Source organism: Strigops habroptila, chromosome 2 (assembly GCF_004027225.2).
Source record: "Strigops habroptila isolate Jane chromosome 2, bStrHab1.2.pri, whole genome shotgun sequence".
Classification (NCBI taxonomy): domain Eukaryota; kingdom Metazoa; phylum Chordata; class Aves; order Psittaciformes; family Psittacidae; genus Strigops; species Strigops habroptila.
Genome location: NC_044278.2, coordinates 100,941,476 through 100,965,997, shown reverse-complemented (window position 1 = coordinate 100,965,997; position 24,522 = coordinate 100,941,476). Strand labels below are relative to the sequence as shown.

The window sequence follows — 24,522 nt, the reverse complement described above, 5'->3', positions numbered from 1 at the left end:
AAATATTTCCTTTGGTCTACCACCTGGCATGGCTTCTTAGGTAATCCTGAATTTTGAGGCATTGCTTCTTCTCACTTTGGAACAAAAAAGAACTTTTAGAAGTTGTAGGTGTTATCCAGCTGAGTCATTAGGTCCCTGGTCTAACTGGAGCACTAGTCTGAGCTACCTGAACCTGAATGTTGGATCTTTCTGTTAGCATTTCTAAGTAAAATGAGAAAAAAAAGCTCTTTTTACTGTAATGAGCCAGGGCTCCAGCTATGCCAAGCACATCACTCGCAGCAAGGGCCTCCTCTTAAGGATGTATATTCTTGTTTGAGATAGTACATGGCAGTATGTGTCAGGGATGTAGGAAAAGTCGATGCAGTGATTCATACAATTTGATACTACTACATCATTTGAGAGTGGTAAAAACTTGAGAGTGGTTGTTAGCTGTCTGAGACCAGCTAATCCTGGCTGTACTAAGTTTCGCTGTTTCAGCCAGGAAACTCTTATGCAGGTGTTGCAAGAGGTAGCATTTTTTGGATTAATTCAGAGTGAACGCTGTATGCGTAAGACCCATCTGAGGGAACTGTGAGGGTGTTTCTGTTACATGGGCACGTGTGTGCCAGCTCAGACCCGATACCTGGCTGGTCTGACAGCATCTCTCTGATAGCGGGCAGAGCGCGATACCTGATAGGAAGGTGTAAGAGGCAGCAAATGTAGTATAGTCTGATCCCATGTCCTTCTCATCTTGATCTTTACTAGGTGGAAGTTGGTTGAAACCCTTCCAATGTTAATTCTCATTTTATGAGAAATAAAAAAATCAGCTTCTCTTCTAAGGTTGATGTTGCTAGTGGAGCAAAGGGATATAAGCAGAAAGATACCTTTCTACAGAGTAATGAAAACGTTGAGGTGTGAGTATCCAAATAGGTCAGCCAGAAAGGAAGAAGTGTTAATAATTAAAGATAAAACTAGAGAATGGAAAGGAAAGTTAAAAAAAGAACAAGTAAGCAAGTAGCTTATCAGAAGAGCATCTTATTTAAAGTCAGGGAAAGCTTTAAGAGCTGCTATGGCAGAATTAAGAGAAAGAAAATATATCTGTAAATGTATTTGAGATTCAGGAAAACATTTGTGTTAAAAATCACTCTGCAGGAAGTGCATGCATTGGGATAAAAAATGTATTAGTATTTGAGAGCAAATTGGAGGTACTGCACTGAGAATTCCTCCTCATAATTAGGTGATCAATGAAAACATCATATACATGGACCATGTTAAGGTGGAAATGAATATTTTGAATGTGTCCTTCTACAAAGGAGACAACATCAGGAAAACTAAAGCATGTGATGTGGGTTGTGTTTGAGTCAGAGATGGTTTTTGACATCAGCTTGCCACTCCAAGTAGGTACAACCATATCCTTGTCTGCTTCCCATCTCAGGCACCTTTCCAAGGAGTCAGGAGCTTTTTCTTTCCCAAGGCAGGTTCCCAGCTGGCTGCCTCTTGCATGCCTGGGGAAGGAGAGGAGAGGGGGCTTTTCCCCAGCTCCATGGCCCTGGGAGAAGTGGAGGAGATCTGTGCCTGAACTTCAGGGTGTGCTTGCTAATGGCGAGCGCAAGAATGAAGAGAAGATGAGGAGTCTTACGATCTCAGCTACAGTAACATACAGTAACTGTTTGCCATCCATAGAGACCCTGTGGAAACAATCAGGTTGCTTTGAGCAACCTGGTCTAGTGGAAGGTGTCCCTGCCCGTGGCAGGAACTTGGACTAGGTGATCTTTAAAGGCCCCTTCCAACCCAAACCATTCTGTGATTCTATGAATATCTAGTGATGGGCATGCTCCAACCCTTCCCCTTCCTGGCTTCCACTTCTTTGCCCTCACTCAGAGCTTGCTGTGAGGAGGGTAGAAGAGATACAACTGCATCGCAGGGAGGTGGAGGGGAAGTGGCAGAGGCCCTGATTTCGACATAATTCTGGCCCTAAATTTTTGAGTATTTGGGGGTCCAGTCGTGCATTATGTGAGGAAATTTCATAGCTTGAGGAAAACAGGGACAGCCAGAACTCCTGTGTTCCCGCTGTCCTAAGCTATGTGTGGCCTGGTACCAATCTATCATAATAGATATTGCAACCTTTTAATTTTATTCTATTAAAATCTATTTAATAGGCTTCCATTAGAATTTTTATATAATTGCACCCAAATTGCCTGATATTATTTCTATGCTCCTGTCTTCCATTCCGACACGGTTTATAATGTAAACATGTATTCCCTATGCATTATTTATTGTTCTGCCGCTTCTGCTTGTTTTGCTTTTCGTCACTAGGTGGCAATATCTTAACAGTCAGTTACAAACACAAGGCAAAACGGTGCAGCAAAACTATTGAGACATAAACTAAGAAGGATTTCTGTTGCTTTATTTACAGTTTATCACATTAAATTAGGTTTGTTTAATGAAATCTTATTTTGTAAAGTGCTTTCTGTCACTTGGTACTTTTAATTTGGGACCCTAGCAAGATGTTTATTTTACCTTGTTAAATTATGGGGCATTATAGGTACATAGAGTTGAGTTGATTTAGTTAACAATTTTGATTTTAACAGAGAACATCAGTAAAGCAAGGTACAAGCTGGTTTGTTAATGTTTGCCTTGAACTGTTTTGTGTTATGCAAGCTGTAATAAGAAAAGCAAAAAAACCTTGTAAATATTTTAACATGAGGAAAGAAGTACACAAACTCAACAAATGCCAAGTTGAAGAACATAAACTGCCTACATATAAATACAGTGGGGTTTTCTGCTTAAATGTAAAAATACTACTCCTTCTTTGTTGCTGGCTTCCACGTGGACTTGTCGCTTCACAAATAATAGACACATCATTTTTTAAAATGTTTCTTTTTTTCCCCCTGAAACCAAAGGCGTCAAATCCGATACCTAAGGAAAGGTGACTAAGAGAATGCCCTCAACTGCTTCGGAAGGTTGTGGATCTAATGTAGGTCTTCCGTCATATCTGCCAGTCTCTGTGAGTTGCTCACATACCTTCAGGTATCTATAATCACATTTATATTTAGGCACCTGAATACCATTCAGCTATGACCAGTATCTGTCTGAAAGCAAACACAGTCTTTCAAGAGTACATCATAAAGAGGTTTTAAGTAGTTTTATTAAATAAGGGAATGTGAAATCATGAATGCATTGCAATATATCTCATGATGTGATAATATAATAGATCCTTTTTATTTTCAAATGTTAGGTGTGTTCTGTACTGAAGTCAATTAATCTGTGAATCATTCATTGTAGGGTTTTGCCCAAAAGGACTAGGTTGTATCAAAACCACAGAGATCCTAATAAGCAGCCCTTACTTGTTCCTTGCGGGATAAACTCCAGACAGCTAAACATTCATCTAAACTGTACCAGTGTAAATCCATGATGATTCTATGAAAATTAGAAATGGGAATAATTCAGTATACAGCACTACCTAGCTAAAAGAACATAGCATTTGACCCAAATTAAGGAGGAAAAGCTGTATGACTTGGTGAAGCCGTACAGAATCAAAACCAAAGAAGTTACAACTTCCAGCAGTTCAGAAAAGTCACTTTTGGCTTTGAGATCTGTGTCCACATCACTACCTGGAAGCTGTGGCGAGCTGGGCAGGAGAATAATGATTGACACCTCGCAAAGGTAGAAGCAATGTGTTAAGTGCAAGCTGGGCAAATAAAAAGTTGTGTTTTGTGTAGGTTTTTTGCTAGATTAGAGTTGAAGTCCTCCCATCTTGCAGGATGACACTGTAGGAGAAACTGATTTATAAACGTGTTTCACTGCAGGCCTAGGAGAGGCTTTGTATTGTTAGCAGGTATTTGTGTGCTCATAAATACAATCACTGTGGTTTACTGATGGAGTTTGAATAAAGTACTTAAAGGCCAAAAATATAATCACCTGCTACATAAGTTTAAAGACTTATTCTGATAGCAACAAATACGGAACACAGTGTTCTAGTTTCTGCAACTAGAAGGCAATCTGTGTGTGAGCACTAGGAAGGAAATAATGTGTACAAATTTTGAATCTGTAGTTTATTCTTGCTTTGTTCCTGTTGTCATCCCTTGGAGAATGTCATCCCTTCGGCTACTCCTTGCATTTAGCCTCAGATTCTGAAGAGTTCAGATTGCAAAATCCAAATAGGTCCTTTCACACCAAACTAAAACAAGCCCTGAAAGTCTGTGCAAGGACTGTGCTATATTCATATCTCCATGTGCTTTTTTAAGGATTCCTGCAAGCATTGCTCAAAATGTAGAGGACTAAACTGCCTGTATGGCTGTTATAAATAGTAGTGACTAAACATGTAAATAAAATGGGTGCCTATGCTACTAAATATTACATCTTTGGTACTTTAAATACAGTACCTGATTTACAGAAGTAGTTACTCTAAGTATCATGTGTCGACAGTGGAGAGAAATAGGCTGCTTTGGAAAATAATTGTGCTCTATACTGGAACTCTTGGGAACTCTTTGAGTCATGCTGAAGGCACTCACCTCCCAGCACAGGCATCTAAGCTGAATGCCTCAAGATAGATATTGTGAATACCTTCAGCTGTATGTATTTTTGTTATTCTTTTATTGAGTGAAAGTTTTGGAAGTCTATTTTTCATGTTTTGCAATGAAAATAGCTGTTCAGGCAGTGTTCTGCTCATGAGAACATTTCTGACCATGCTGCTAAACAGCTTCTCCCAACCTGTTTTTTCCAAATTCGAGGAATGGAAACTCCAGACTGTTTGGCCACTGAAGGCTATAAGCCAGGTACCCAAGGCTCCTGGATATCTGCTACTATGATCTCAGAAAGCAGATGAGAGAACAGAAGGTGCGCGGCATGTCACGAATATGGATTTTGATTTACATACAAATGTTTATAATTTAAACAATGCTTCTATCATCATGGTAATCAGCTGGTGCTTCATCATGGTAGACTTATGAAAAGCCTTATGTTACAGATCTGATTTCCATAGTGAAAAACATGTTACATTGTCATTAATTTATCGTAAACTCTCATGTAGTGATAGCATTAAAAGAAACCCACTATATTTGTAAATATGTAAGGCTGTAATATCCATCATTAGAAAGCTTACTTACGCTGACGGATTTGATATGCTTATGCCTGTCTTTCACAACTTGAAATATGTAATTAAATTCTTAATATCATTAAGTCAACAAGAATTGAAGTGGAAGCTGTGTAACTTCTTAGTCTTGTCAGCCTCAAGTTCAGAGCACTAGATTAGAATGCTGCTGTTTCTGTCATTTCAGTGTGTTATACCTGTTTTAGGAGTGCTTCCAAAATGTGAGCAAAACCATAATATGTCCTATTTGAGCAATTTTAGTCTGGCAAATATTTAAATTAAGCTTAGCATTTAGAAGGTTTTTATTATTTTATTATTATTTAATCATAGGAATTAATAAGATTTTAAGTGGTAATGCTTTTAATTTTGAAGAAGCTGTTAGAGCAAAAGTTAAATTCAGAGGCATGTATGTTCTGGGTGGTACTTTGTAAAGCAGAACTGATAATGGAGGACTATCAGCACTGAGGTAAATTTTATTGATGGAATTGAATACTGTGTTGTGAACACCGGTGTTTAAGTAGTGGGGCAGTTTTTCCTCTTGTAGCTTAAGAGACTGCTCTGTGGACTGAAAGCAGTTCCTTACTGTGTACCTCTCCTTAGTACAATTGTGACATCAGTAAGCATAATATCAAAGTTGTATTCTGTATGAAGTCTTTCAAATGATGACAAAAATATGCAAACTATGAGTGGTAGCATTTTTCTTTAGTATGCTTTGTCTTAAGACATCCGTTAAGTTATTCAATATTTTAGTACAACAGCCAGTGGAAGTGCACAATAGGTAAAAAGTGATCTTCAGAAAGAATGCTAAAAAGTGAAAGCAGTGAGATTGTGCATCATAAATTAATGTTGTGATGCAATGTTAAAAAAAGACTACTCTACATGAAATGGAATTATTTTTGTGCCAAATCCCTTCGGAGAAAGTCATTTAAATGGTGCTAGGGGATCTGCCACTCCTAGAAAGAAGGCTGAATGTAGCTATAGCTGCCTTAATGTTAGGCCACAGGAAGTGCAAATAGGCATTGGGTGATACTTTAACATCCCAGACATAAACTCTACTTACAGTAGTCAAATCCAGATGTCCTTGGATGTGATAGCCCATGTATTTCTTCACCAAATGATCACAAAGCCAAGAAGAGATTGTGCTGGTTAGACTCAATAACTGGTAAAGACCAAGAAGGACCAGTGACAGGAACATTACTGGATCATCTTTGTACGAAGTGATTTGGTGTCGTGGTTTAAGCCCAGCTGATGACTCAGAACCACGCAGCTGCTCGCTGGAACAGAGGTAGGATGAATAATGCAAATGAAACAAAGATCAATTGTGAGGTGAAAAAAACCCTCAAAGATCTTCAAAAACCAGATAACTTACCATTTATTATAATGGAAGAGTGGGCATATGAAGTTGCTTGGGTAATAAAATTCCTGTTAAATATATCAAAAGAGACATTTGGCCTTGTAAATATAAACCAGAGAATTTATGGGGGAAAAATAATCTATGTCAACAGAGAGGCTTGTTGACCTCAGCCATACTCAAGGCTTTGAAACAAAATTCAGTGGGAGATTATATTTAAGGGTGTGGATTTAATTGGAAATTGGATAAAATCCAATACATATTTAGGAAAGACAACTATTTGCAAATTAATCTTATATTTTTAACAAGAGAATTGTGATAAAATTGATACATCAATCATCTTCAGAAAAGCATCTGATGTAGCACCACAGGGAAATTTATTGCTTAAATCCTTGAACATAGGAGTTAATGCAGCCTCTGTGAGGATGAATAAGGACTTCCAAACCTACCTGGCATTGTCTCTGCCAAAAAATCAATTAGTGGGATGGTAGGAAGTCATCAGTCTTGGGGCTTGCCAAATTTTGTATTAAATTTATCTTTCATTATAAAAAGTTGGAGTGTGCTGGTTAAAATAGGATGGTACAATGAGAAGGCATTGGCGGGTGGGGGAGGCAAGGATTGGGGGGGTCTCAGAAAAGAAATTGGGGGCCCAGAGTGACAGCGATGGGATGATATTTAACAGTGTAGGGAGGAAGATCTGATCAGACTTCTTTGATAGCCTGTGAGATCAAACCTCAGATACTCTGAACATTTCTGGCAGCCCATGTGCATGAAAGGGTGTAAACTGGTTTTGAGTCAACTTTTAAGAATTGAAAGAAGGTTTATAAAGTGAGTTTCTACAACAGCCTTCCATTAGTGAGGACACAAAACCTTATCTCTAGATGAGGTATGTTTACAGAAGACATTTAGCATATTTTCAGTGAGAACCACAGGAGTTTGGTCTCAATGACCCTTGTATTCCTCAGTTTCCAATACAAACATCAAATACTCTGCATACTGAAACTAAAAATAATGTGCAAATATAATTGCTGACAAAGTCTTTAGAAGAATCAGCAGCAGACAAGCTCTGTTTTGGCTTAGATACTGTAATTATGATATTCTGCATGAAATTTATTCCACTAAGTGAGAAAAGAAGTACTGTTATTCCCAGGCAATAGTGTCTGGAAGGATGATGCCAAGAATGTATGAAACATAAAATATTTGGGAAACTGATTCATCTTATTTTTCTTCATTACCATAAATATGCATAGTGATGTACTGTGATATGAAATAAAACCTTAGGAATATGGAAATTGAAGCTATTAATTAAGTATTTTATAGAAAATACAGAGATTACAAGCAGTGAGTTGCTTCTGTCTGATTTTTGTATGTGAATTCCTTACGTGAATTCAGTTCCTTGTTAAAAAAACATTATTCAAGATAAAAACAACATCACACTGAGAATTTTCTGTGACTCCTTCAGAGGTGAATACCAGGCAGTGAGCTCTCTGGTTTATTTGCCATTATGAATTCAGCTTGCTGTCTCTCATCTTTGTTAAGGAGGGAAAAAAAAGTCAAGAGAAAAAATGACAACACATTTTTCAGTAGCAGTGAAAGAAAAGCAGAAGCAGCCAGGCTGATGCCTGTGTTTTCAGTGCTCTGGAAGCGCTTCTCTTGTGCAACTGGGCTGAGGGAGAGACTTTTTTTCTTCCCAGCGTCACTGCAATCAGATCTATGGGTGCAGCTCTGCTTTACCGCAGCATGATGCAGTTGTCTACAGTTCAGCGTGCTCCTCTTGGAAACAGGCGGAAGGAGAGCAGCTGACCAGAGTATGCAGAGGATGTTCGTTAGAGGGTGTTTTTTTCCTAAAGCTAAACAGTACGTGTGAAATTCCTCCAGCTGCAGAAGAAACGGTTTCAGTGGGGCTTCAAGTTGATAGTTGGTTCGTGAGAGGCGGTGCATAAGCTCCGGCTGTCAGCTTCTGGTGGAAAGAAAGCTTCAGACAGGCGGACTGCATGTTATTAAAAGCACAGCTCAGACACCCTTTGGGAAGATCCTCTAACTGTGCTTTATGGAACAAGTGCTGTGGTGCTGCATATGCCTTAACCAACCAGAAGAAATTTGCCGCTTGTGGAATGGAATAAATGAAAATACCTACTGAGAGGGCAAGGGAATAAAATACTCTGCAGATAGAATTAAGTACAAGCCCCGGAGGAAGAGCAAAGGACAAAAGTCTCATGGTGTGTTTTTGTTGTTGTTGAGCTGCCTTTTTTTCCATGAGCTTACCTACCATTAACGGAAGAAGTGGCTCTGCGGAGACTTCATTTCCTCCTCTGACCCCTCGTTTACATCACTAACTGGTGACAGTCACATCTACATACATAGTACCTGCTACTTCAGCTGCTCAGAATTATAGAAGCCTCTTTGTATGCAGCAGACATGGCTAGCCAGCAGGATTCAGGCTTCTTTGAAATCAGTATCAAATATTTACTGAAATCCTGGAGCAATAGTGAGTAGCAGAAGATCTTTTCATATTACGCATTGCTTGGTAAATAGCTAGGATAACCTAAAGGATAAAATCTTATATTTCTGTGTGTTTGTGTTATATAAACCAAATAGTTTTTTGCTTTTGTCAGCTCTAAAAATCAGAATGTCAGAGATTTAAATAGGTTTCATTAACTGCAAAGGCTGTAATGAGATTATACTAGATTTTGCTTGATTGAATCCTGAAGTTAGGCTGTTTTCTGGCTCTCTCTAATAGTACATTGCAGGGAGTGCATTCCAAACAGCGTTTCCTGCCTACATGTTTATTTGATTTGTTCAGGCTCTATCTAAATATTTTTAAAAATGCTATTTAATCACCAGGGTGTGGCATTGCTCAAAAGTTGATTTTTTTATTAATTGTTCACCGAGGACAGAAATATAATGAGCATACTCTGGGTCTGAAAGTTGTTATTTTAATGTGATGAAAAGCAAAACATCAGTTACTTATAGCTGCACTTCCCACCCTATGCTTATATGCTTATGCAATATTTCCATCCAGTAAGAATCCATCTGTTTATCTAATCCAGGCTGGGTTTTGCAGAATGTAAACAAATAGCATTTTAGTCTTCCTTGGACTTTTTGGAATTGCTGTTCCTGGTTTCCATTGCTGTTTAAATCAGTCACTCTTCAGATTTTTAGCAATATTATGTAACGAAAATTTCTGAATAAAATTAGTGCTTGCAAATATATTCAGATTAGGTAAGGCAATGGGTTGACTCTGGCAGAAATTTGCTTTTTGATTTAAAATACATGACCAGTATATTCCTTTCCTATAGAAGCTTGTATGAAGAGTGCTCAATCTCTATAATTAACTGTTTTTAAAAGATAGAACACAATGTCTCTGGAAAAATCCAACTTGGCTATGTATGCAGTAAGGTTCTGATCATCCTACTATCTATAATTTAGTAACTTCTGCGTAACAGACTAGTTTTTTAAAATTACATGGTATGTAAAATTGCAAAATCTGCTTAATACAAAGCATGTATTTGAATACCTGGGAAGAAATTAAAATAACACTATATTAGATGTGTGACACACAAGACATCGTTGTTAAATGATTTCCATAGAAACTGTATTTTTCCAGGTCATTTGTAACCTCAGTAACACTGTAGTGCTTGGTTGAATCTGTTTTTCTACCAAAAGTGTGAAGCCACCAGGGAATAATACTATTACCTAAACAGTATTGCTTACCTGCCCTCCTTCCAAAATATTTAGTGCATATTTATTCAAATCAGTGACCCCAAAAGAACTGGAGGAGAATTTCATAGTTCAGTTACCTTTTTGGACTAATGTTAATCAAATACTGAGAAGTGTGGATTGTGACAACACATGTTTATTACAACCTAGTCACAGTTCATGTCAGAAGAAAAACAAGTCACTTCATGGTGCAGAAATCAAATCAGTTCTGGCATGATTTTTGTGATAGACTACTGTAACTTTAAGACTAAGTAAAACTAGCACTAAACCTGACTACTACATTAATTATGGAATTAAATATAACATTCTAATCTTTTCTTTTTCGTCTACATTGAAGTATATTGAAAGTACTTCAAAACAGCTAAGATGTTTCTAATCTGAAATCAGAAGTCCTTAAGTGAAACTCGGTTTTAGAGAAATGGAAATAGTATGCTATAATTGCTATTTCTGACATTATTTTAGCTGATAAGCAGGCTTTCTACTGTATTTGAAAAAACATTAAGAGGAAATAAAATAAATTGATCCAGGTTGACTTGGACTTGTTGCCAATAATTTTATTTTTTATTTCCAGTCTAGAAGGCTGTGTTCATAAATCTGTACATACCCTTTCTAGCTGAAAAAAACCCAGTTTGATAAGAAGACAGTAGGGAGTTCAAAAGACCTAGGGCTTTCTTCAGCTCTGCTATGTGATGGGTGGAGCAGAGGTAAACAGTTCCCTTGCTTGAGAAACTGCTGGGAAGCTTGCACATGCATGCATAGGAACATGTTTTTCAGAAAATAGGTGCTGTGTCTGCATACCCAAAAGCAGGAGTAAGCTATAAATTATGCCGGGGCATTTACCTTGTAGAAAGAGGTCTAACATACTGTTTTAAAAGAAAAATAACATTGAGTCCCACAGTATATGTTTTGTTTAAATAGTAGTAGTGTAGAGGTGCTGTCCTTGTATGTTTCTGTAAATTGTCTCTTTAAAACGGTAGCTGTAAATAGGATTTATCCTTCCTGGCCTTTACAGTCCCACCAAACCCAGGCCTTTCTATTGATCTGTGTTTTGGCTTACACAGGGCATCATCCTTTATTAATAGATTGCCAACGGCACCCATTGTCTATATCATACCAGGAAATATACCCAGTTACTCTACTTGGGATGACAATTTTCTCTGATTTTACTATCATCTAAGGTGTTTAATAAATTGGCATTCTTGACATGCTGTCACAGAGCACTTGCAGAGGTGTTGGCCTAGCATGTTGCTTAGATTTTTAAGGTAGACAACCAGCTAAGGAGGCAGGCAATTTATAGGCGCTGGAGTCAGTTCATTTTAAGTACCTGTTAAGTATTGTAGTCAGGATGATGCAGTCAGTGGAGTGTTCTCAGTGAGCATGCACCCTTATTCCTAGGGGACAAAAAAGCCAAGTCACAGTCTGGCCTTTGAATCATCTCTCTAAACTGAGAGACCTCAAAATACTCCTTTGTGCAGCTCCCAAAACAGACTTTTGCTCTGCACATGTCTATAAGATACTGTGCAAGTCATGCAGTTCTGGAAAATATTCCCGTAATGTGTTAGAGATGGGATCAGAATTGGGATTCTCTAGTATTTTTGATCAATGCTGCATTAGTGAACAACTGCAAATTGTGCATTAGTCAAGAACTGTATTAATCATTTGCATTATTTCTTTTTAAAATTACTGCTAAAGTGGTCATGGTGAGTAGTGCTCATCTGGCCCACTAAGGTCAGTTAGATTATGAGAATAAAATAGAGCTCAGCAAAAGTAGGACAAATAAGAGTCTTTTCTTCAGATTTGTTATGGAAATACTGCAAAATACTTTTTGTAAATAAATATTTGTAATTCATTTGAAGAATAATGTATTAATACAAATGTTAAGAATTTTAATCTGCTCTTTCCCTTCACTATTTTTACTTTTTGAATGAATCAGATATTTAGATTTATTCTGATTTTTTTAATGCATTTTTAAATTCACAGTTTAAAAACCAATCTGTATAGAAGGTTAAAAACCAAGCTACAAGAAGCTGGAGTACCATCAGTATAAACTGCAGGGAATTCTATAATAAATTCCTTTTTTTTGCGGTTTCTAGATCAGATCAGCAATTAAGTTTGTTGGAGGAAAGGATTCTGTGGAAGAATCCAGGAGGCACAGGTAGATGGCTCACTTGTGCTCTCACAAGTCAGCTCTTACAAGGGCTGGTAGAAAGTGCATTTCGTCGTCTCCAGTTACTAGAGATAGATTTTTAAGGTGTCTTTTTGTGTAATTGAGAGAGCACATTTTAGATAGTGAACATTTTACTTAATTTGCCAGTTCTCATATAATGGACTTATCTTCAGGGCCTTATCTTAAGGATTACAACACTTGTTTATCTACTTTTGAATGGCAAGTTGTGGGGGTTTTTTCTATGGCCTTGTATTTAATTCAGACTTGGAATAAGGTTTTTTTGGTATTAGGACTTTAGAACTCTTTTGCATCACCCATACTTCCCTGTCTTCTTCCACAGTAGCCACCTTCCACATCAAAATCCTCATATCATCCTCTTCTTCACCTTTGTGCTGTACAAAGCCCATTGCTCAATCCTCCTACTACACACTGGCCTCTTTTCTGTGCTCCTGCACGCCCAGTCCCTGTAGCAGTGGCTGGTGTTTACTAGTGGTGGTAACATCAGAGACAGCTTAATCCTGCGGGTACACAGGCACCCACATCAGCTATTGCTGATGTTGCTCCAACACAGCAGCATCCCACAATGGTCCCTGGAGGACCTCTGGTTCCTCTGGGGCTTGCTGATCACGTACAGAGCTGAACACAGTGCTAGCATCAAAACAAGTTGTGTTGTCAGAAGAGCATCATCAGGAATCAGAGAAACTTCTCAGTGGCCCATGTGAAGCCTGAGGGGTTGCTGGCTGCCAAGTGGTCAGCCATATTCTGTTCTGCTCTTGAAGACATGTTTCTACTGTCACGTGCAGAAATAAGCGAAGGACATTTAATCTTTCATTTAATGAATGTAATATATTTAGCAATAAAATTCAGCCTTTTTACAGAGAATATTCATGAAGTCCTGTGTCCATGAGCAAGACAAAGGGAAGGCCTTGGGCAATCTCTTAGGTAAAAGTCTGCATTATGTCCAAGTTCTGTGGAGCACTTGTTTGATACTCTAGTAAGATTTTTTTGTGCAGGAAGATGATAACAGCTGTTTTGCAGGGGGTCACTTATCTGCAGGCAAGTATAGACCTGTTTAAAGCTGGACATGCTAAGCACACCATGCTATCAGACTTAGTGATTGTAGCAAGATAGCAATGAAGGAAAGAGGCTCCTTTGTGTTTCTCAGTGCCCACTTAAACATTTAACACATTCCCTGAACAAGAAGAACTTGCCCTTCCCTCCTTCCCTGCCATCTCTCTTGCTCTGGCATTCCTACTCTTGCAGGCCCAAAGTGAGCTGATTCAAGAGGTGGATGTGCTGCAAACTCACCCTGCAGGGAAGGGATCAGTTCTTTCCTGAAGCAAGTGGGTGGCCTGCAGCTGGGGAAGGGACAGGGCATATGTCTGTGGTAAGCGCGCGAGCAGACTGGTACTGACAGAGAAACTGCAGCCTGCGCTGGGGCTATGCTTGGACCTGCTCCTCTTGCCTGCTGCTGAGGGCTCACCCTAACACACTTGCGGAAAGCCAGACAATTCCACAGCCTCAGCCTTTGGGGAGCCCTTGGACAGAGGTTAGCATCTGCTTAGGCTTTGGCGTATCCATCTGCCTTGGATGCTGTTGATTCAAGCTGTCTTGCTACATGAAGGGAATTGATTGCTCTATCCATTGAGCCTGAAATTAGGGTGCTTAGTGTATCTTCAGCTCTAAGTAGTCTGTGATTGTCAGCAGAAAAGTGACTTGCTTGATAGTGGTGATTGTTATCTTCTAGGACAGTTTTCTTTATATTTGTCTGCAGATATGATCCTCTTCTCCACAGAGCTGTGTAGGAAATACAGAGCAGTGTTTGGACTGCTTGTGTTCTGGTGGTACCCATTTTAGAACTTGCATTTTGACATGGTTCCTTGTAGAAGTGAGGGGAAGTCGAAGTTTTATGACCTAAGATCTCTTAAAAGAGAATTTTTATTTATTTTTATGTTTGCTACTCTGTTCAGGACGTTCCAGAATTGTTTCTACCATATTAGGAGGAAAAAAGGATGAGAGAATCAGAAATGCTCTATTGCAAAATTCAGTTTATTTACAGAATGAGTTTGCTTGTCATTACAACTTTTGAATTATAGTAGTAGAAGTCTACAAATAGCTTGAATGCAATCTTAGTACATAAATTTTTGTCCTAATCTCAAAACATAAGATAGTCTGTAAATTGGGCATAAACTAGACATAGATAATCACTGGTAGATATTCCATAAAGGTTCCAATAATTTTACACATGGTAAAACCAAAACTCTTCTGTTATACTATTAGTATCCGCTCTGAGTGATTAATTTGTGAGGTCCTTGATTTTATCAAATTACCAGCAGTTTGTTTTTTTTCTAATATAGCTAGCTACTGTTCAAAATGATCAGGGAAGGAATTAACACTTCTTGTCATTTCCTCTATGCATATGATATACTGTTGAATAAGCTGTAGTATCTTATTTTTATATATGTATATATATAAACTGTAAATATATAAAAGGGAATATATGTAAGTATAAAGGAAGTGATAATATACAAGTTACCTTAGGTGTATAAAATATACAAAAATATTCAAAGCTTAGTAATAGAGGATATAAGCAAAATTGCTACTTAACATTCCTTTTGTATTTTATTCATTTTTGATGGACTCCTTTCATTAATAGTTTAAACCCTCTTCTCTATATGGACTTGTGGATGGTAGGAAGCAGGCTTCACACCTCCAGAATTATGATTGCATGTGCTTAACCAGCTTTATTTTCTGTATTCATTCCTGAGTTTCTGAGCACTTACCAATGTAAGTGCTCCAACACTTGCTATGAGTTGGTAGCCCTGGAGACTGAATTCCTGTGGGTGTTCAGCCCAGGATGGGCACATGTGGCATTGCAGTAGCTGTGCCTGGGAGGGACAGTGCCCATGCTCCTGTCCCTTCTCTCCCATCCTAATTACTTACAGAGTTACTATCCTGTTAAACTTTCTAAAATGGTGTAGGCGCTGGTGTCAGCATAAGGAAGGGGTCAAGATCACACAATTAGGAGAGGGAAGCTGATTCCTGCTATTAGACTGGTGGAACTGTATAGTAAGTCATATTTACTTCCTTAATAGTGACTCCTGTATCTGTGCCTGCTGCTAAATATCAGAGCTAGTTCCTTCTCCAGGCCAATCTAGCTTTTGCACCCCTCAAGTTGTTGCTATTGTTGTTTCCATGGTAAATTCAGACCGCAGAATAATTTCACAGAGGTAGGTAGCTGAATTGTTTGTGGCTTGGTAATTTTTTATTCACTGGAGTTACCTAAACTAGAGGTGAATCAATTGTCCATAGAAAGAAAATCCCTTCTCCTGTAATATCCTTTGTCTACTGCATCAGCTAAAAGGAACACTAAATTCATAGCAGCTCTTCCAGGCAGATATTATAAGTTCTTGTACTGTTTATATTTTTTAAGAATGTAAATGGAAAGCTGTTCAATGGTATGACAAAGCAGGGCAAGACATCGGCCAACCGGCTCATCAACCTGCTGAGAGCTCGAAACGAGGAATGACAGTGGAGGGAGATTATGACCCATGGTGCAGTTAGATCATAATCTCCTTCTAAACTCCCGAAAGAAGAGTTTCTTTTGTTTCATTAATGATAAAGGGCTGAACGAGGTCAGTATGGATCCATTGCTGAATGGGGCAGGGGATTTAGTGGTGGCCTGAGGTACTGAGTGCCGCCTTTGCCTCGGTCTTCACCAGCAAGGTACCTCTGGCCTGTCTGCCAGGTGCTGGAGTGCCCCTTGATATGGCACGGGTAAGGTAGAACTTGTGCAAGCCCACAGTGCAGGAGCACAGACTCTCTTCCTTCCAGTAACTGTTGAGAAGCTTGACAATTCCATACATATTTATGGTTTTTTATATATTGCAAATTGTAGTCACATTCAAAACTGAGAGCTAGTGAAGTTTTTCTGTTCCCAGAAGACAGCAGAGCTTGCTAAAACAAGTGTCTGAGTGAAACACGTCTGAGAAACACTGGCTTCCTAGTTTGCTCTCAGCCAAGTAGCAGTGGTTTCACTGACTTGTCGAATGCTGCTTGCTTTCTCCTCTGCATGAAATACAGGGATCACCAGTACAAAGAGACCAACAATATTGATGTTTGTGCATAACATCAAGGTCACTGATGCAACTGGTATTACAGAGCTGCCAGGGAGATTCAGCTCTGTCACGTCCCAGAAAGGAGATTTGGAGGAGCTTTTTAGGCCACTGGTTTGAAGAAAAGTCTGAGTGTTGTTTTGTAAATACTGTGGGATCACTGTAGTGACAGGTATCACGTGTCTCCAAGGGAATGTGTGGCTGATAGAGAGCTTAATTAGGTGACTGAAGCCTTAGAGAAGTTTCACACACACAAGAAAGGGGACCCTTTGAGAGACATGCTATACAATCTTTATCCTGAATACTTTCTATGCTTTCGGAAATCCACTGTCACCAAATGAAGCACTAATCCATACAAGTAGAGAGGCTGTTGTGGTTTTCACTAGTCACTGAGGGGGCCAGAAATTGTGACTTGTGTATGGCCAAAATGTAAAGATATTAGAAGGATTGGCGTTAGAAAAGGACTGATCAAAAGAATGTAACAGATCTTGACTGTTACAGTTCTTGATTTCAGTTATAAGTGTGAAGTTGCAGATGGTTTTAGTTTTATTTTGAAAGGCTTGACTTTGAAAGACTCATTTACATTCCTTTGAATCCTTAAGTAATCAGTAATACCTGTCTCAGCACAGGAGTCTGCCAAAGGTATTGTTTTGTGGGAATTCTCCTATAATTAGGTGATCTTTATACTAACATTTTTTCCTAGTCTCTAGCTATCTAGCTCTCCTCTGTGTGTAACTTTGAAGAGACTGAACTCGTATGTGGAGTAAATGAAGCTTCGAAGGGTGTCCATTTATCAATTTGTTTGTTTTGATACTGATTCCCTTGAATAACTTTCATTGAACAGAATATACACAAGTATCTTTTTTACTGCATTTCTGGTTGTCATTTATGAATGTCTTTAAATGTCTGGATGAATTTGGCTTTTTTAGTCAGAAGGACACCTGGATAGAGTTCTAGCCAAAGTTCTTCCTTGAAAAGTGTGCAGAGTAGGTTTCTGCATATACTCACGGTAATATGTTGTTGTGTGTTATCAGAATGAGGTTTATTCTGTGCGCATTACAGAGTAGTCACATGTTGAAAGTAGTCTAAGCTACCTGACATCAGGTTTTGCAATTAATTCCCGTGTAACTGGAATTATTTTTAGTTTGCTTTCCAATGGAAGCAAAGCTTATACAGTCTGTATGCCTTTTTGGAACATGTTGACCAAATTAAGAACAATTCAGAGAAGGGCAGAATTCTTAAAGATACCTAAGTTTCTACGGAATTTGTAAAATTACACTCTTAGGTAGTGAAGAGGGAAGTCTGTCTATCTGTTGAAAAAATGGCAGCTTCCTGCCTTCTTAGACCTAAGGAAATTCTAGCTGTGGCAGCCTTTGTAAATACCCCAGCTGTGAAACAAGCTTCAGTCACACCTTTGAGAGGGTTGCACCTAAAACTTACAGAGTTGCTTATTTCAAAATACATTCACAAGATGCAAATTGACATTCATTCATTCAGATGCAAGAAAACTGCTGCAAATACCTTGCTTGCAATGGCCTCCATTATAATAATATTCATACAGGTCTTCCCATCTGGGAGGTTTACAGACTTAAATTCTTTCAGCATTATTACATGAATATGAAAGATGGAAGTATTGTTTCTTTATTGTTATTACTAGGCAACTTGAAACAGAAATTAACTGAGAAACACAAGATTACACATGAAGCCTGTGTTAGAGCTGGAAATGAAGCCCTGTCTTCTATTCCTTTACTGGAAGAACCTTTTTTCCTTCACATTCTTGGTAGCCAGATGATACATTGTGAATCATGACTCAACCAGTTATTATTTATAATGGCACTTTTAATTGGTGGTAAGTAGTAACTTTAAAATGGAAATGTTTTTGGATTATTTTAAATTCCATGTTGCTACTGATGCCTTAGATGAGGAGAAAATTACTTAGCTATAATTCTTTTTCTTTGAAGGCAGATGTTAGAAACAAATAACCTCACCACACCCTTTACCTGTGTGCCATCTAAACCAAAGCTAGGTGGTTAGTTTGATTTTTGTTCTATTACTCACAGACAGGAGAATGTGGTAGAGCAATGTATGTATTCTTTAATGGGATGAGTGCTTGATCAAAAGCAGTAACTCTCTGGGAACAAAATTTGGACAGGATTGCTTTTGAAATACAAGTCATTGGGGAGTGTAGTAAATTACGCAAAGTCTCAGCTTATCCATAATGAATCTGTAACATTTGTGTCATAAAATTGAAGATGGAAATATTTTTGAAGGGAAAGTGAAATTAAAAATTTTGATTGCCTTTACTCATTTGTCTGTCATGTATTCAAGCAGTAAGGGACAGGACAGGTAGAAGTGCACGTTACAGGGTGCTGCAGACTTCTGTGGCAAGTGAAATCACTGGATCATTGGAATTACTATTTTAATGAACTTTAAAAACGAAATTGTTGGTATGTACAGGTTGGAATTTTATAAAAAGATAGAAAAAAGTAGCATGTTTGTTAATGATGATGTGCGTGTATTGCTGCGCCTACTCCTTTATGTAAACACCCTCTTTTCTGTTGCCAGCAATTTTTCCTGAGATGGGGCCAAAGGCATCTGGAAAGGGATGGATGAAGGGGGAGGGATGGGAGGAGGGACGCGACAGGGCTGAGGTGGCTGGAAGGATGAGATGAGCAATTGTTGGGAGGCAAGGGGAACAGTGCATGGGAGTCTGGGTCTGGAATGGGGAGTCTGAAGTGGGGAGAACACAGCCATGAGGAGACACCAGATTGCAGAGATGGAGTAAAGTAGAGCAGATGGGGAGATGGGGGAGGTGAGAGACAGAGAAATCCCCTCTCAAGCATGGAATGCAGTGCAGGAGTCCTGATTTCCACTCTACATCCTTGTTTTATACCAGATACCTCCAGCAAAGTGTATGCCTTCCTTTGCTTTAGTGCCTGGGTTAGGTGACAGAAATGTGTCCAGGTGAGGAGAGGAGTGAGTGACAAGTGACTTGCGTGTTAGGATAACTGGGTCAATGGTTCATGTGGCATCAGATGAATCATACGTCCACTGTATTACCTTGCTTCTAAAAGCCTGAGTCCAATGGGGTAATGCAGGACACGATGGAAAGCACACAGATATACAAAGACATACTCTTACCAAATTATTATTCGTTTTATTATTTCTTGTAATGCAGTAGCAGATAACTTCCTCATGCATTTCTCCTCCAACACAGCAGGTAGTATATAAGTCAATAATAAAAGCAAGTCTGTCCCAGCATCTCCCAAGGGAGTATGTCAAACAGATCTCGGGGCTTTTGGCAGAGGTCTCAGCTGAATGAAGAAACAGACTGTGTATTTGGGTATTAGTGAATACTTGAGTGTCACTCAGCATACTTTTAAGCATAATAGCTTTATGAGCAATTTATTAAAAACTTACATGAGGCACTTTAAAGAAAATATCCTTTCTGAAGGTTTGTTGTCGCATTAGACTGAGCTAAGCAGCTAGGCACTGCAGGGATGGACTCTAGGCTTTATTTTATTTTATGTACTCATTAGGGATTTGGAAGGAGGTAAATAGCAAGTTGATGACATTTGTGATCATCCTTACATTAAAGTAGATAAGTATCAGCAAAAGAAAAGGGGAGGGGGGAGGAGGGAAGAAATAAGGGGTTATTTAGAGTAAAAATCTGAAAATGTACCTGCTGTGGGAATCTGTAAATATCTTCCAAGATAGAATTTATTTTCGAAACATGAAAAACAGGATAGGCTACATTTTGAAACTGTAGCGTAAGGGCCAGCTCTTCACTGGAAGGAGAAGCATAGGCTTGACTGTTCTGCAGCTGCAGTGAGAGAAGGTCCATGCACATGCATAGCTGCACCTTGGCCAGTTCCCAGCATTGTTTTTCCCAAAGTGGAAATCCCAGAGAGCTCTGAGAGTAGTAGTTAGAACAAGGGACTTTTCATTTATTTGAGGACAAGCAGTAGTCCTTCAAGAAGTAAAATGGAAGCATCACCCTACTGGCAAGTTCATGACCTGTTTAAATTTATCATGTGCTTATGATATTAATAGGTACTTAGAATGGCTGTCTGCCTAATATTAATACCGTTCTTTCTAGTTCACCATGAAGCCTATTATTACTTTATGCAGTCATTTTCTTGTTACAAAAAGAAATCTATTCCTGCAAAGTAATGAGATAGTTTCTGCAAAGTTGCTGCCACTGATTTTAATCAAGCATTTTTCTCAATTATGAACAAAAGGATGTATAATATTAGTCAGATCTTCTTGCACAGCAAGCACATATCCCAAATACTTGCATACCAAATTTCAACCTTATTGGTAAATTCTTCTAAGCCTGCCCAACTGGGATGTCATACATTTTAAAGATTACATTTATATTATGACAACATCCTCAGGGCATGACTTTTTGTTATAAAGTTTTCATTTTTTTATAATTTAAATCCAGAATTGACATTTCAAGTTGATACAGTTCACAATTATTATTTGGACATGTTTACCTACTTTATATAATTAGAGTTTGAAATGTTTGTCTGGAAGATTAGAATCTATACATTATACTGAAAATTATCTTCAGTCATTAAACTTCTTATGACACAAATGTTCAGTGTGATCAATAGCAATCTTTTTCAGTCTCTTTTTTTTTTCTGTTTTGAATCATACACATCATATCCCTTGCGGGTTCAAATTATAGCTATGGTTTTCCATAAACTGTACAGGAACTGGCATAGTGTCATGAAATTCAGATAAATATCTGCGTTGATAATTTAAGTAAGATATATTAAGCAGCATCTTCAGAAGGCTGAGGATTGTCTTGAGGCCTTCTCACTGAAGACATGAGAGTGTTTAACTGTTTACATAAGTGGGATTGGAGTTAGGCTGATTTCATGTGTGTTTTTGAAAAACCCGCAAACTGTATTTTAAAATTACTCTATTAGGATATTCCACATAAAGTTTTAAGCTATACTTTTTTCAGGAAAGGAAAATTATCTTTTTACAGTATCAGAAAATCAAAATACAAGGTAATTTTTTTAAAAAACAACACAATACAATTTTCATCACTCCTTACGCCTGATGTTTGTAATTTCATCTATTGTAACTCACTTCTATGGCATCATCTTTTCTGAAATAATACAATATTACCCTATAGGTTTCAGCATGTTAGGTTTCTTATCCAGCTTTATCTTTAAGGATATATTTTAAACTAATTAATGAAGTATGTTGCATTTATGGTAGAGTTGGACAGCTGTCACAGAATACCTCATTTGGTTGGTTCTGTCTGTGCTTTCCTGTCAATCAGGGCAAAGTAACTCAGAAGAGCTTGTGCTTACTGAGTAGCTAAGATGGCCAGGGGCATACGGGCTTTTGTACTTAAGTCAAACGTTGTGAGCCAGGGTGTGCAGCTCACAGGCATGCCTGAGATCTGCCTAAACACATGAACCAGGTAATCGTGTTTCTTTCAAGAGTGACATTTCTCTTTAGTCCTTCCACTTCTTGAGCTATGTTTTGTTGTCTGTCATGTGTCAAATCTGATGCTCAAATGCTCATCTGCCCAGCAGGTAAAATCTACTGAAGTGGGCCCATGCACAAAGTGCCGAGTCCTCAAGTTTTCACTGTGTTTCCACCTAAAGAGAGGGTAGGAGACAGTTACCCTGGGTCTAGCTGCAGGAGAGAGCATCCATCCCTGTGGTTTTGGTTAAGTGCCTAGTATATCTGAGAGCTATATTTAACATATACTATTTCAAAGACCTAGGGTCTTTGAAATAATCTGATTAACTGTAATCCCAGAGTGAAAGCGTCTTGGAAATGCCGAGTCCCCACAATGGCAATGGTCGGTTGAGAACTGACTGTAAATTTCAGTGCCTCTTTCTGTGTATACCTGAAAAGAAATGTCAATGCTGGTGTTTAAATTCTTAATTTATTAACAGTCCTATGTACCATTTAAAGTACTTGAAGTTTGTGCTTCATACAGTTTTGTACATTCTTCCCTACTGAAAAAGCCATTCATTATCATTGAGTTGCCATGGAGTCCTGATCACATGGACCTGGGAATAATAACCTATTATGCTAATATAGCTTGTCATTGTGTTTGATGTGATGTCCCATAACAACAGCTGATGCTTGTAACTAATACAATTTATGGTAAGATCACAGTTTATGGAACAGCGTGGCCAAACATTGCCTACCCTCTTTTCTTTGAATTACATTTTTGATTCCATATATATTTACAAAATCATTTATACATTTTTTAGGTCAGTATAGTTCTGTTTTAATTTCTTTCTGCAGTGAGAATCAGGGAATTTTAACAGAACAATTCTGGCCTATTTGCTTACTGCTAGAAACATATGTTTTAATTCTGAGCTCCCCTGCCCCCTTGGAGCCTCAACTTTGTGTTATAAAGTTCCCTTTGGGACAGAGGCAGGACAATTATTGGATTTGGTGAACTTCTCAGATGCCACAAGAGAAGAATGAAGGCAATTATGTCTAATAGTTGGAATACATAATTCTGTAATGCATAAAACATTGCCACAACCTTTCTTACACACCCAAGTGTGAAACTGAATTTTAGTTCAGATTGTGCTGCTGTAGAAGGAACAGGCCTTGAGTGTTTGTATTGATTCAGCTTTATTCTTTAGCAGGTGATCAGGCATTTGTTGGGGATCTGTAACATGCACTAAGGTGTGGTTTTAGCCTTTTCCAGATTCTCAGGACAGTTCACCTTCACATGCATGTGAACATACTTCCAGTAATAGCATTTCAGCCATGGTTCTTATGTGCTCCTCAGACAGTGGAACATGGCTTCCATGGAGCATATCACTGCACCTCCAGAGAGCTTCACTTTTCTACGCAGGCATTCTCTTAAGGCAAAACACTGGTTTGTATGGTTAGCACTTCTACTTTATAAGGCATATTTATAAATTATTCTGGCAATGTACTTTTTCTTTAAAATATTCCTCGAAAATTGAATCATCCCAATAAGCTGCCTCTACTTCCATGACCTCCCGAAGTGTATTCTACAAAACAACCTTTAAAATCAGCTTCTGTTTTGGCAAAGCATATTTGATGAGCAAACCATCATGGCAGGGAATTATTACATAAATTACAAAGATACTCTGATCACACAAGTTATATTTGTACCTGAGTGTACAAAGAGAAATCAAGTACTGATAGGCATTCAGTCTTCTGCTGCTTGACACTATCAAGATTAGAAATGGAAGAATCCTTCTTAGAATGTCTGTACTGCACTTTACCAATGAAAGATTGTTCTCAGCAATGTTTTCTACTAATGTATTCAGCAAGTCATAAATTATACAACCAGAAAAAACATTGTGTCATCCAATCTGTTCTCCTCATAGCGCAGGCTTTATGCCTTCTCTGAATTAATTTCTGTTTGAACCAAAGCATGTCTTAAAAAATCTTAATTTAACCTTACCACTAATGGAAGAATCAGCACCAGCCTGAATAGCATTCTGGTAGTTAATTTCCTTCCTTTTGTGTTTACCTTCTTTAATGCATTTGTCTAGTTAAAAATTCCAGACACTGGATGTTTCTGAATGAAGAGATGTCTGTTAGCAAATTTCTGTTCCTCATATTCATATTTAGCAGGCATGGAATTCATCTCTCCTAACTGTCAGGTGTTTGTATGACACCTGACATAGTCATGCCTGGCTTTCCTGATAGCCAGTGGAGACAAATACGCACTTTAGGGTACAGTTCAGATGAGCTGCTGTAGACATGTTTAGTAGGAGGTAATGAACCACACCTTGGAAGTGCCTGAATGCTTGTGTTGTCATAAAAGACAATTTGGGTTGGGTGGCTCCATGTAAATACATTTCGCAAATAGGGTTGTAGGTGCAATAGGTGCAAATTCCTGTCATTAGAGGATATGATTAAAAGACTGTGTAACTTTCTCATGGTCAAACTAAACTAAGTTTTAAGGCAAATTTTCCAGTCATTATGTAGTTGCTTTTTCTGAATGTCCTCTAGTTCATCAGCATCTTTCTCAAGTTGCAGACACCAGAACAGGACTGAGCATCCAGCAGGGGTTGCAGAGACACTGGCAGTGATGCAGTAGAGCTTTCCTGCTTTTGCTTTTGTT

At 38.4% G+C, this 24,522-nt stretch overlaps 1 protein-coding gene across 11 annotated transcripts in view; it reads left to right on the top strand.

Moving 5' to 3' along the window:
• Window positions 1-24,522, top strand: part of FRY (FRY microtubule binding protein) — a 232,117-nt gene that overhangs the window by 60,644 nt on the left and 146,951 nt on the right. Inside the window, exon 1 of one of the 11 annotated variants that reach the window (XM_030475569.1) lies at window positions 7,764-8,910. The exons of 8 other annotated variants lie outside the window; for them this stretch is intronic. In XM_030475569.1, the coding sequence (XP_030331429.1) occupies window positions 8,841-8,910 (70 nt within the window). In that variant the 5' untranslated portion in view covers window positions 7,764-8,840. Of the gene's footprint in view, window positions 1-7,763; window positions 8,911-24,522 lie in introns of those variants that run through there. 2 more of the 11 variants (XM_030475568.1, XM_030475573.1) reach the window with 2 other exon arrangements.